Here is a 13,882-nt window from a genome sequence, read left to right as displayed (position 1 = left end):
TTGGATCAGGCCAGTGGTCCATCCAGTCCAACACTCTGTGTCACATAAGAACATAAGAGAAGCCATGTTGGTTCAGGCCAGTGGTCCCTCCAGTCTAACACTCTGTGTCACATAAGAACAGAAGAGAAGCCATGTTGGATCAGGCCAGTGGTCCCTCCAGTCTAACACTCTGTGTCACATAAGAACATAAGAGAAGCCATGTTGGTTCAGGCCAGTGGTCCCTCCAGTCTAACACTCTGTGTCACATAAGAACAGAAGAGAAGCCATGTTGGATCAGGCCAATGGCCCATCCAGTCCAACACTCTGTGTCACATAAGAACATAAGAGAAGCCATGTTGGTTCAGGCCAGTGGTCCCTCCAGTCCAACACTCTGTGTCACATAAGAACATAAGAGAAGCCATGTTGGATCAGGCCAGTGGCCCATCCAGTCCAACACTCTGTGTCACATAAGAACAGAAGAGAAGCCATGTTGGATCAGGCCAATGGCCCATCCAGTCCAACACTCTGTCGCACACAGTGGCCAAAGAAACCCAGGTGCCATCAGGAGGTCCACCAGTGGGGCCAGGGCACTAGAAGGTCTCCCACTGTGCCCCCCAAGCATCAAGAATACAGAGCATCCCTGCCCCAGACATAAGAACATAAGAGAAGCCCTGTTGGATCAGGCCAGTGGCCCATCCAGTCCAACACTCTGTGTCACACAGTAGCCAAAGAAACCCAGGTGTCATCAGGAGGTCCACCAGTGGGGCTAGAAGCCCTACCACTGTGCCCCCCTCCAAGCACCAGAATACAGAGCATCCCTGCTCCAGAGAGTTCCAATGATAAGCTGTGGCTAATAACCACTTATGGACCTCTGCTCCATACCTGCATGCTCTGAGGGTTTTGGTAGACTTTCTTCATAGGGAAGGTGCTTCAGCCCCTGACCCATTCTGTACTTTTTCCTGTTCTACAGGATCCTTTATTTTGGGGGGACGGGAGGAGATATGGTGGCGAGGCATGGGGAGAAGTCCCCCTTCGCCCTCCTCTTTCCTTGGCCAGCCTTTGCCTCGGCCTCCATTCTTGTCTGCCTTCTGCCCCCCTTGCACTACTGCCTGCTTTGGCTGGTTCAGGAGAGCTCTGATGCCACCCGGCACCAAGACGCTTGTCTCAGAAGGACCAGGAGGTTTGGCACTGCCAACATAATAGAATCATAGAGTTGGAAGGGACCTCCAGGGTCATCTAGTCCAACCCCCTGCACAATGCATGAAACTCACAAACACCTCCCCCTAAATTCACAGGATCTTCATTGCTGTCAGAGGGCCATCTAGCCTCTGTTGAGAGACCTCCAAGGAAGGAGAGCCCACCACCTCCCGAGGAGGAAGCCTGTTAGAATCATAGAAGAGTTGGAAGGGATCTCCAGGGTCATCTAGTCCAACCCCCTGCACAATGCATGAAACTCACAAACACCTCCCCCTAAATTCACAGGATCTTCATTGCTGTCAGAGGGCCATCTAGCCTCTGTTGAGAGACCTCCAAGGAAGGAGAGCCCACCACCTCACGAGGAGGAAGCCTGTTAGAATCATAGAAGAGTTGGAAGGGACCTTCAGGGTCCTCTAGTCCAACCCCCTGCACAATGCAGGAAACTCATAAACACCTCCCCCTAAATTCACAGGATCTTCATTGCTGTCAGAGGGCCATCTAGCCTCTGTTGAGAGACCTCCAAGGAAGGAGAGCCCACCACCTCCCGAGGAGGAAGCCTGTTAGAATCATAGAAGAGTTGAAAGGGACCTCCAGGGCCATCTAGTCCACCCCCTGCACAATGCAGGAAACTCACAAACACCTCCCCCTAAATTCAAAGGCTCCTCATTGCTGTCAAGTGGCCATCTAGCCTCTGTTGAAAAACCTCCAAGGAAGGAGAGCCCACCACCTCCCAAGGAGGAAGCCTGTTCCACTGAGGAACCGCTCTAACGTTTCTGGATTCAGCAAAGACTCCGTTCCCTGCAAAGGTATTACCACCCCCCACCACCCTGTCCCCACCCTGCCTGTGCCCTCCTCTCTGCCCATCAGAGCGCAAGCAGCTGCTCATACAGGGGAAGAAGACTGCAGATTTATACTCCACCCTTCTCTATGAATCAGAGTCTCAGAGCGGCTTACAATCTCCTTTATCTTCTCCCTCCACAGCAGACATCCTGTGAGGTGGGTGGGGCTGAGAGGGCTTTCACAGTAGCTGCCCTTTCAAGGACAACTCTTCCAGAACTCTGGCTGACCCAAGGCCATGCTAGCAGGTGCAAGGGGAGGAGTGGGGAATCAAGCCTGGTTCTCCCAGATAAGAGAGCTCTGGCTGACCCAAGGCCATTCCAGGAGGTGCAAGGGGAGGAGTGGGGAATCAAGCCCGGTTCTCCCAGATAAGAGAGCTCTGGCTGACCCAAGGCCATTCCAGGAGGTGCAAGTGGAGGAGTGGGGAATCAAACCCGGTTCTCCCAGATAAGAGTCTGCACACTTCACCACTACACCAAACTGGGGGGGGGAGGTGCCCACAAAGCCAGGAGTTGTGGCTGGTGGCAAAGAAGCCCCCCCCCCACGCAGAAGAGGGAGTGACAGGTCAGATGACGCCTCTGGGCTCAGGAGTTTTGGCAGGCCAGGCTCCTCCCCAAGCACAGCAGACAGGAGCTCCTCCCTCCCCCCACTCCACGCATCTCCCCTCTGGCTTGGGCCCCACTTAACACCCGAAAAGAGGCAGGACACTGGCTGATTCTGGCTGCACTTACCTGCAACAAGGCAAAACATCCCTTTTCCTGCTGGGGGGAGGGGAGGATAACATTCCCCAACAATTATGCACAGGATAGAGAAGGCAGAGAAAGACGTCCTTTTCTCCCTTTCTCACAATACAAGAACTTGTGGGCACTCAATGAAATTGCTGAGCAGTCGTGTTAGAACGGATAAAAGGAAGTCCTTCACCCAAAGGATGATTAACATGTGGAATTCACTGCCACAGGATGTGGTGGCGGCTACAAGCATAGCCAGCTGTTGGCACTTGGGTCTTTTGGCCACTGTGCAACACAGAGTGTTGGACCAGGGGGCCATTGGTCTGATCCAATATGGCTTCGCCTATGTTCTTATGATGCCCCCTCTGGAGGCAGAGCCCATACTGCCCCAGTCTGGAGGCCACTCCCCCCAGCCAGCAGAGGCCCCACAGCTCAGCCCAGACTCCCCAAGAAGTCCTGCCCCTCATGAGCAGGCAGACAGGGCCTGGTGGTACTTAGCTCAGTCCTCAAGGAAAGGCTCTCTGCACTTACTCAGAGTCACTGTTGCTCTTGGGATTGCTTCACCTATTCCAGGGCTGAGCTGTGGCTCAAATGCTGAGCTTCCAAACCCCTCCCCCCCAAGCCTGCCCTCTCGTTGGGGGAGCTTCTCCTGCCAACTTCCTCCCTCCCCTCCCTCTTACCTGGAAGGCGTCTTGGAGGCCACTTGGATCGGGGCTCTCCTTGCTCTGCCAGGGCTTGGCGGCCTCTCGATGCCCCTCTGCACGCAGGCTCTCCCCAAAAACATCCACATAGAAGAAGACGTAGTCGCCGTTGGTCATGCTCTCGCACTGGGCCAAGCGCATGATCTGGTGCAACATCTCCAGTGGCCCACAGATGTAGACGACTGAGGAGAAACCACACAGGCCACGGGAGGGTCAGATACAAAAAAGGCCAAAAGGAAGGGAGAGGACCTCAAAAACAAGACAACAGAGAGCGCACAGTCAGGACGTGCCATGAGGTATGTCAGGCAGAAGGATGACCAACTGTGTCAGGAGCGCACGATTCAGGATAACAAAGCACCTGGGGAAAGCTAGACTAGATTGTGCATCTTAAGACAACTCTATCAATGTCCCCCCAAATGTCTTATTGTTAACAGCCATTCTCAGGTCTTGCAAGCCGAGGGCCTTCCTGGCTGAGTCTGCCCATCTCAGGTTGAGTCTTCTTTTCCTGAGGCCTGCAGCTTTTCCTAGCATGATGGTCTTCCCCAGAGACTTTTGTCATCTCATAATGTGGTCCAGGTATGTTGGCTGCAGTTTAATCATTTGGGCTATCAGAGAGAGCTCAAGCTGGATTTGCTCTAGAGCCCCCTGACTAGTCTTTGGGGCTGCCTACGGGATCTCCTCCAATCCCACCTCCCCAATGGATCGACTTTCCGTCAGCTGGCTCCATCGTCCAACTGGGCTGCTGTGGAAGAGCAGAGGACAAGGACAAATCGTGCTCTTCTTAATGACACAACCAGATTAAAACCAGACAAACAGATGACACAGGAATAAAACCACCAGTGTGTATTTTCAGATGTAAGGGGCACTTATCCATCAATAATACGAGCAATGCAAAATATGAAAACATCAGCACAGGATACACTCTGCCGCACAAAAACAAGAAGATGACACCTTCCAATTATTGCTGCCTACTTCTATATTTTTAATGAACTGGATATATTTATAACTGGTTATTATTATAGTAAATTGGAGGTTGTAATGTCGTTATTCAGATTGTTATGAAGATACAGTCCCTTCTAATCCAGCCCTACCCTAACTTTTGCTCTCACTCGCTCTGCCATCTCAGTTTGCAAAACTTCAGCACAACTGTTTACAAAGGCATGTTTCGGAGGTCACTAATTCATAGGGTCTCCATAAGCTGGAAGAAACCACATGTGCGCATACACACACACACACACACACACACACAGATCTACCATCATGAATTATCAAGAGGAGACATTCAATCTGGTCTAAACAGTCTTGATGTAATCTGACAAAGACGGCTAGTGAGAATAACCGAAGAAACCCGCACCCAGGACCTTGTCACATTCTGCGTCTCATGATTTACGCCTTGTACGTGCTCAGCTGTGGAAAAAGTGTTGGTCTCTACTACTCGTTAGCTTGCACTGTTCATACTAGTGGGGGACAGTGTCTCTTGCATGGTGCCATGTTATCTTGAGCCACCAATTTCAGGCAAGGTTGGGCATTATTCTGCCTCTTATGCCTACCAGATACAAAACAGAAACAGAGGGGATGAAATTGCAGGGGTGGAAAATGGGCCCAGTATTTGTTGGGTGCAGAGTAAATGAATAGGCAGAGCTCCAGAGCACCCAATGAAGCTGAGGGGCAAGAGGTTTTGGGCAGGCAAACGGAAATGCCTCTTCACTCAAGAAGTGAGTAAAATGTGAAAAATTTCCCCAGCAGAGGAGGTGGGGATGATGATGGGCAGAGATGGTTTAAAGAAAGATTCAGCAAAGCAATAGTAGAAAGACTATTGATTCACTCATCTTCTGGTTTAAATTTATTATGTCAACTGCCTTGAATATGTGTAGCAAGGGAAGGTAATTCTAACTAGCTAAACATGAAAAGAAGAACTACAGAAAAGGTCATCATCATCAATACAATACCCAAAAAATAATACTATCATCATCTTCAAATGGGGAAGTGAATATAGAAATTCTTTCTTCTCTCTCCCTGAATGCTAACCTAAATTAATCTGTATCTTCCCAGCACCAAAAACATAGCAAAGAGGATGCCAGATGAGTGCATCTGGAGAGGGAATTCCACAGAATTGGCTTCACCACTTAGTGCCCCCTCCCTGCTCATCAGCTCTCTCCTATCTTATGGACATCAGAAGAGCCCTTCAAGTCCTTGAAAATGGTGATTCTATCACCTCTCAGCTGCCTCCTCTCCAGGCTAAGCATCCCCAGCTCCTTCAACCTTTCCTCATAGGACTCAGTCTCCAGACCCCTCACCATCTTTGTTGCCCTCCTCTGGACACCTTCCAGCTTGTCTATATTTTTCTTAAATTGTGGTGCCCAAAACTGAACACAATACTCCAGGGGAGGTCTTACCGGAGCAGAATAAAGCAATATCATCACTTCATGTTATCTGGACACTAGACTTCTGTTGATACAGCCCCAAACTGAATTTGCCTCTTTAGTTATTGCAACACACTGCTGACTCATGTTCAGTGTATGGTCCCTGAGATCCTTTTCGCACGAACTACTTCAGATGCTCTGAAGTGAAAAACGCTTCCCAGTGTTTTTGGAAGGGCCCTACCTGGTTTCCAGCCCCTTTCCAAGCTCTCTTCAAAAGTGCAAGCCTGGGGAGCAGATGGCTGCCTTTTGGGGGAGATGATCTTGCACAGTTCTGCTCTTTGCACATGCATGCACAAACACACACACACACACACCACTTTCTGAGGCCCCGGCTGGAGCCCCTCCTCCTAAGCCAGTGTGCCAAACACACCAGTGAGGCTTTCTTGTGGCAGTCCAGGGCCCCACCTGACTCGTTTTTCATCTCTGCTGCTGCTGCAGCTGCTCTGTGAGCTTTCAGCAGCATCTTTACTGTTCTATTGGAAATTGTTTTGCAGATTTGATGCCGGTTCTTTGCCAAGAGTGTTTCCCGGCAAAGTTCCTGGCAAAACAAATTGACAAGCGGGTGAGCAAAGTTAGGATCTGAACAGCAGAGGGCAAAAAGCATGAAGGCAAACAACAGGGATATCTTGAAATCTCTCGGGAGCAGGAAACCAGCCAGGGAGGCAACTGGGCCTTTGGATGACCAAGGAATGGATGGATGGATGGATGGATTGCTTAAGGAAGACAAGGAGATGGCAGAGAAACAAACGGTTTATCTGCAAAGCAGCCTGATGCTTTTGGTCCGAGAGAACTGACACCCAGAGCCTGGCAGAGAGAAGAACGGCCTGCGCTGCACCCAAGACTCTTCTCGCCACCTCCCTCCTCAAAACAGCCCTGCGAGGGGGTGGGGGGGACTGTCCTGTGGTCATCCAGGGAGCTTCTGTGGCTGAGGTGGGATTCAGGACTGGCTCTTCCGCCCCCCCTTCAGTCAGGCCCTCTGCCCACCAGGCCACACTGGCTCTCCGGCTGCAGAACGGCCACATGACAGTTGCACAGCTTCCTTCCTGCCTTCCTGTTCAAGGTTTATTGGATTTATATCCCGCCTTCCCTGCCGAAGCAGGCTCAGGGCAGCTCACAACCAGCAAAATCAAAACAATACACTCACATTATTTACATCATAAATTAAACAGCTAAAACAGCCTGGTGCTAATATCATTTGATATAGTTTCATTTCAGATGGCGTTCAGTATATATTAGGTGTCCTTCCTCCCTTCGCTCCCTCCCCCCCTCCTTCCTCCCTCCCTCCCTTCCTTCCTTCCTTTCTCCCTCCCTCCCTCCCCCTTCCTTCCTTTCTCCCTCTCTCCTTTCCTTCCTTCCCTCCATCCCCCTCTTCCTTCCTTCCCTCCCTCCTCTTCCTTCCTTCCTTCCCTTCCTTTCTCCCTTCCCTCCCTCCCTCCCCCCTTCCTTCCTTTCTCCCTCCCTCCCTCCCCCTCTCTTCCTTCCTTCCTTCCTCTCTCCCTTCCTTTCTCCCTCCCTCCCGCTTCCTCCCTCCCTCCTTCCTTCCTTTCTCCCTCCCTCCCCCTCTCTTCCTTCCTTTCTTCCTCCCTCCCCCTCTCTTCCTTTTTTCCTTCCTCCCTCCCTTCCCTCCCTCTCTCTTCCTTCCTTCCTCACTTCCCTCCCTCCCTCCTCCCTCCTGCTCTCTTCTTTCCTTTCTCCCTTCCCTCGCCCCTTCCTTCCTTCCTTCCTTCCTTCCTTCCTTCCTTCCTTCCTTCCTTCCTTCCTTCCTTCCTCCTTCCTTCCTCCATCCCTTCCCTCTTCCTTCCTTTCTCTCATCCTCCCTCTCTTCCTCCCTCCCTTTCTTCCCTCCTTCCTTTCTCCCTTCCTCCCTCCCTCCTTTCCTCCTTTCCTTCCTTCCTTCCTTCCTTCCTTCCTTCCTTCCTTCCTTCCTTCCTTCCTTCCTTCCTTCCTTCCTTCCTTCCTTCCTTCCTTCCTTCCTTCCTTCCTTCCTTCCTCCCTGATCCTGGCCTTCCCCGCAGGATAAGTGCAGCAAAGGCTGGGTGGAATCATCCCCCAGGACTGACTAGCAGATGGCAAGAGCCCCGACCCCCTGAGGGCAGGCCCCTCCCCCAAAGGCAGCACCAGACCCCCTAAGGGCAGGCCCCTCCCCCAGAGGCAACACCCCCCCTCAGGACATCAGCTGAAGGTATTGGGCAGACCCCACACACACACACACAAAGGCCCCAGTTGCTCCCCATCCCCAGCCCTCCTCTGCCTCGGCCCACCCACTGCCCCCTGGGGCGCAGCGATGTCTGAACTCATGGGAAGGCCCATGCGTGTGTTGCTGACAGGGCGGGGGGGGGGAGACAGGCGGCCTCCACCCCTCTACTGGCTGCTCTTGGCTCCAGAGCCCCTCCGCCCCCCGCAGCCTCTCTTTGGAGATCCTGCCCCCCCACCTCCACAAAGGCCTCTGGCCAAGGGGGGGATTTGCCCCTGTGGGAGCAGAGAGACAGGAGGACAAGGGGGCCGCAGAGCTGGGCGCAAGATGTGGGGAGAGCCCCACCGCCCTTGCGCCTTTGGGCCAGACGCGGCACAAAAACATGTTTGGGTTTGTGGTTCTGCCGAAAGAATGTGCAGGTCCCTGGATTCCAGCCCTGCTCCTGCCTGGCTGCCTAAGTGGAAACAGAGGGGCCCGGCGGGCAGCTCCAGTTACAGGAAAGAGGGGGCGGCTCCTTCCCTGGCACACTCGCCCACAACAGGCGCCCTGGGCCCAGGGCCAGCTCCTCCTCCCCAAAACCTCCCCCAGAAACTCAGGGCCTCGTCTCAGGAGCAGCGGCCCCCTTTGACCAGCTGGGGCGGCCCTCTGGCTCCCCGCCCATGTGCTGCTAGCTGCCGGGTCTGTGCTGCTGGCTCCACACTCCAGCCTCCCCCACGGAGACACCCCCACCAGCCCCTGGCACACCACACACACACACGCATGGGCAAGATGAGGAGAGGCCAGCAGCAGCGCCCCCCCCCCACTGCGTCCTCTACCTGTCCAGAGGGAGAAGAGATATCCCCCCCCCCCCCGTGCAGCAAGGCCACTCCTCCAGGGAAGAAAAGGGAAACAGCTGATATCACAGCGAGGAATCGCCAGAGAGAAGGGCACAGAAGCCCACCACACTGCTGCAGCACTTGCTCAGAGTTAGTGGGGGGGGGCAACTAGCAAGGCCCCTGCTCCCCAGGGAATCTTGTCTCTCCCTTCTTTTCAGTGAGGGACTTGGGCACACTTGGCTTGCAGGGATGGGGCCAACAGACCTGAAGGACTCAGACCCCCTGAGGAACCTGCCCAACCGTGACGGCCAAGATTAGGCAAGTGGCAAGCTGGGAGGGGGCTTTCTCCATCCTCCTGACACTCACCATCTGGAACTCTCCCCCCCCCACCCCAGCCGGCCGGGGGATTCGCCTGTCCCCTTCAGCTGCCCTCTTCCACCAGTGGGTGAAGAAGACTGGGGGGTTTTGTGCTGCATGCCCTCGCTGACCCCTCTTCCCTAACCAAGGGGCTGATGTTTTTAAAAATATATTTTAACTGTTCTGCAGGTATTTTAACGTCTGTTTTTAAACACTTCTAGAAGTTGTTTTAATGAGCCAGTTTGGTGTAGCGGTGAAGTGTGCAGACTCTTATCTGGGAGAACCGGGTTTGATTCCCCACTCCTCTACTTGCAGCTGCTGGAATGGCCTTGGGTCAGCCAGAGCTCTGGCAGAGCTATCCTTGAAAGGGCAGCTGCTGTGAGTGCTCTCTCAGCCACACCAGAAGAGAACCAGTTTGGTGTAGTGCTTAAGTGTGCAGACTCTTATCTGGGAGAACCGGGTTTGATTCCCCACTCCTCTACTTGCACCTGCTGGAATGGCCTTGGGTCAGCCATAGCTCTGGCAGAGCTGTCCTTGAAAGGGCAGCTTCTGGGAGAGCTCTCTCAGCCACACCAGAAGAGAGCCAGTTTGGTGTAGTGGTTAAGTGTGTGGACTCTTATCTGGGAGAACCAGGTTTGATTCCCCACTCCTCCACTTGCAGCTGCTGGTATGGCCTGGGGTCTAGGCTGTCCTTGAAAGGGGAGCTTCTGGGAGAGCCCCCTCAGCCCCACCCACTTCACAGGGTATCTGCTGTAGGGGAGGAAGATAAAGGAGATTGTGAGCCACTCAGAGACTCTTTGGAGTGGAGGGCGGGATAAAAATCCAATATCATCATCATCATCATCATCATCATCATCATCATCAATGAGGAATGTTTGGAGATGAGTTTATTTTAATGGTGTTCTAATGAAATTTTATCATGTATGTTTTAAGTTGTCAGCCATCTGAGTGGCCCTTGTAAAGGCAGAAAAGCGGGAAATAAATTTTGTAAACAAATAAAATCAAATAATTATCTGGACTTCCAAATAGCGTTTGACACAGTCCTTCGCTTGAGCTTCCTGCGAAATTGCAGCAGTTGGTTCTGCCCCCCCCCCCAGGAAGCAGAAGGGAGGGGTGAAGAAGGGAAGGAAGAGAACGGAGCACCGGAAGCAGCTCTTTTGCTGACTCAGACCCCCCCCCTCCCCTCTTGGAAGGGACCTCCAAGGTCAGTCTGGACCACTCCGGGTCTGAGGCAGAGAAGGGCCTTTTAAACAGGAGATGCTGCTGGGGACAGAAGCGAGGTGCCTTATATGGAATCAGACCTCTGGTCCCCTCAGGCTGGCAGCTGCTCTCCACCTTGCCTCTTGCCTGGGCCTTTCTACTGGAGAAGGCAGGCCAAGCAGAGCCCCCCCCTCCTTTCCAGTTAGGGAGGGGGGCTTGCTGAGAGGGCCGGCCTGCTCCTCTTAAGGGGCAGCTAGTGGGGTGGGGGGGCTGCTGGACAGGACAGGGAAATTGTCCCAGGCAGCTGCAGCCGGAACCAGAGGGAGGTGGCTGCTCAGCACTTCTGCACATCAGAAGGAGGGTGAGGCTGGTGCTGAACAGAGAGGCCACCAGAAACCCCAAACAAGGCAGCCCGGAAAGGGGCAACAGGCTCCTTAATATCAATAGATAGGAGGTATCTGGGCCCAGGTGCAAAAAGCGCCTGAAGAAGGCGAGAATGCCCAGTGAACGACAGAAGCCAAGATCTGGTTCCAAGGCGCAGTGTCTTAGGCAGGGCCCAACAAAAAAGGTGCCCCCCCCCCCCTGTTTTTGACATTCTTTGTTCTGATAAAAGGTAGTGAGAAGGAAGACAACTTTTACACATTTTGAGTAAATATTTGAGTCATAGCAGTAAAAAAAAGATGGCAACACGCTGAGCAAACATTGCAAGGGACCGCAGTCCTCCTCCTCTTGCCTTCTTCCTGGGCTGCGCCAGAGTCCCTTGAGTCAAAAGTCCTCCTGCTTGGCCTGCCCAGCGGCAGAAGGGCTCCAAGGCCCACTTGCAGGACGCCACCTCCCAAAGGCTTCGGGCAGAAGGGCACCGCTGCCCCAGAGGAGGCCCTCAAGGGCCTCCAGGAGCTGAACGGAAGTCGGGGGCAAACAGAACGGCTGTGGGATGGGTGTACTCTGGCTAGAGTGGTTGCTTTAATGTTAATCTTTAACATCTAATTGGCTGTCTGCTGTTGCTACCCATCTTGGGTCCTGAATTGCTTGGAAGCAAGAGGCATATAAAGATTTTAAGACACATGAACAACTGGCTGTGTCCTCGGAGGGCTCTGCAGCCACTTCCCAGGCCAGCCCTTCCTTCCGCCTGAGCACTGCAGGGTCGGCTCCAAGGTGCTCTTAGCAGCCACACAGACCAGCTCTGTGCGAAGGAGGGGCTGGGCTGCTGACCCCATGAGCAGCAGCCCCCGCCCCTTTCTGTTAAGCCTGCTCAACGTGCAATAAATTCGGAAAACGGGACTCTGTAAATTTGATCATTTGAAGAATGAGGTGGTGATTTTGGTACAAAATCTGAAACCTGGCAGAAAACCCCAGTAGTAAAATGCAAGATCTGAAATTCAGAATAATGAACAGCAGGAGAGAGAGAGAGAGAACTGTTCAGAATTCAGGAGGATTTGATGCAGCTCATGGCGCAAAGCCAAGCCGAAGGAAGGAATTGTCCAGAAAGTCTCTCTCTGGCTGCATTCATGCCAGAGGCCGAAAAGCAGTCCCCACACGACCACCATGCCATGCGCACAAGGTCACACAGTGTATATGTGTGTGTGTGTTCCTCTGTACACTTGCCAGACATTAAAGCTCCCCAGATTTCTCTCCCCAAAGGCTGCTGCCACCGCCACCATGCCTCCCTGGAGCTCCATGGCCCAACCGCCTGCTGGCCTCTCCACTTGGGATGCCGGGGCAGCTGCTGAAGGCCCTGCTTGTCTGGCTGCAGCCCGGCCAAGCCCTGCAGACGCCCAGCCTCTCCCCTCCGCCCCACCAGACCAAATGCCCCAATGGCAAAGAGAGAGGAGCTTGAGCAGCTCAGCAGGGGGAGGGAGAGGAGGGGAGGGTAGAGATTCTGATCCATAAAGCAGCAACTCCCCCCCACCCCCGCCTCCCAGGGGCTACTGCAGCCCCCCCAATGCAGTTAAGCAGCTATGGGAGGAGGAGAAAGAGCCACGGCCCTGGGGGAAGGGGGGTACCCTGGCCCAAAGACAGGGGGGCCCCCTCCAGCCAAACCCCTGTTCTACCTTTATGACCCCTCCAATCAGCTGCCGGTCCCTGGGAAGAGCAGCTGCAGATGGCTGGTTCAGGTTTTGACAGCTAGTGAAGGGGATGCAATGCACTTCTCAGCTCTCACGTCAGAGTTATAAAGGGGGGGAGTCTGCAGGTCTGCCACTCAGTCTTTCTCCTAATTTCCTGAGGCTGCAAAAGACAGCAAAGGAGACTTGCATGGGCTCCATGTAAACACAGTACATTACAGCACAAGATGAGCTGCAAAGAAAATGCAGCATGGATTTTCCATTAAGTTCTCTGGGATCAGATTACTCTGGGACTGGAATGACAGGCCCCGGAGTGGAATGAAAGCCCTTGGGGTACCAGGAGTGTTCTGGGACTGGATTGACAGGCCCCAGAATGGAATGAGAGCCTTTAGGGTACCAGGAGTGTTCTGGGACTGGAAGGACAAGCCCCAGAGTGGAACGAGAGCCCTTGGGGTACCAGGAGTGTTCTGGGACTGGAATGACAGGCCCCAGAGTGGAATGAGAGCCCTTGGGGTACCAGGAGTGTTCTGGGACTGGAATGACAGGCCCCAGAGTGGAATGAAAGCCCTTGGGGTACCAGGAGTGTTCTGGGACTGGAAAGACAAGCCCCAGAGTGGAATGGGAGCCATTGGAGTACCAGGAGTGTTCTGGGACGGGAACAACAGGCCCCAGAGTGGAATGAGAGCCCTTGGGGTATCAGGAGTGTTCTGGGTAGGGTTGCCAAGTCCAATTCAAGAAATATCTGGGGACTTTGGGGGTGGAGCCAGGAGACTTTGGGGGTGGAGCCAAATTCAAGGCTGTGACAAGCATAATTGAACTCCAAAGGGAGTTCTGGCCATCACATTTAAAGGGACGGCACACCTTTTCAATTCCTTCCTTCCATAGGAAATAATGAATAGGGGCACCTTCTTTTGGGGCTCATAGAATTGGACCCCCTGGTCCAATCTTTTTGAAACTTCGTGGGTATTTTGGGGAGAGGCACTAGATGCTATACTGAAAATTTGGTGTCTCTACCCAAAAAAAACAGCCCCCCCAGAGCCCCAGATACCTACAGATCGATTCTTCATGATTTTCTATGGGAATAAATCTCCATAGGGAATAACAGAGTTCCCAGCAGACATTTCCCTCCCCTCCCCCCGCTTTCTGACGACCCTGAAGCGGGGGGAGGGCCTCCAAACCGGGGGATCCCCTGCCCCCACCTGGGGATTGGCAACCCTAGTTCTGGGACTGAAACGACAGGCCCCAGAGTGGAATGAGAGCCCTTGGGGTATCAGGAGTGTTCTGCGACTGGAATGACAGGCCTCAGAGTGGAATGAGAGCCCTTGGGGTACCAGGAGTGTTCTGGGACTGGAATGACAGGCCCCAGAGTGGAATGAGAGCCCTTGGGG

The 13,882-nt window shown here is 53.5% G+C and overlaps 1 protein-coding gene across 1 annotated transcript in view; it reads right to left on the bottom strand.

Moving 5' to 3' along the window:
- Nucleotides 1-13,882, bottom strand: part of NPR2 (natriuretic peptide receptor 2) — a 45,982-nt gene that overhangs the window by 17,291 nt on the left and 14,809 nt on the right. The window contains exons 2-3 of the mRNA XM_060263514.1: nucleotides 6,271-6,444; nucleotides 3,422-3,624 (exon numbers count right to left, since the gene is read on the bottom strand). Coding sequence (XP_060119497.1) covers nucleotides 3,422-3,624; nucleotides 6,271-6,444 — 377 coding nt within the window. The remainder of the gene's footprint in view (nucleotides 1-3,421; nucleotides 3,625-6,270; nucleotides 6,445-13,882) is intronic.

This window comes from Heteronotia binoei, unplaced genomic scaffold, assembly GCF_032191835.1.
Source record: "Heteronotia binoei isolate CCM8104 ecotype False Entrance Well unplaced genomic scaffold, APGP_CSIRO_Hbin_v1 ptg000322l, whole genome shotgun sequence".
Taxonomy (NCBI): domain Eukaryota; kingdom Metazoa; phylum Chordata; class Lepidosauria; order Squamata; family Gekkonidae; genus Heteronotia; species Heteronotia binoei.
Note: the sequence above shows the minus strand (reverse complement) of the source record. Positions and strands in the feature narration are given on the sequence as shown.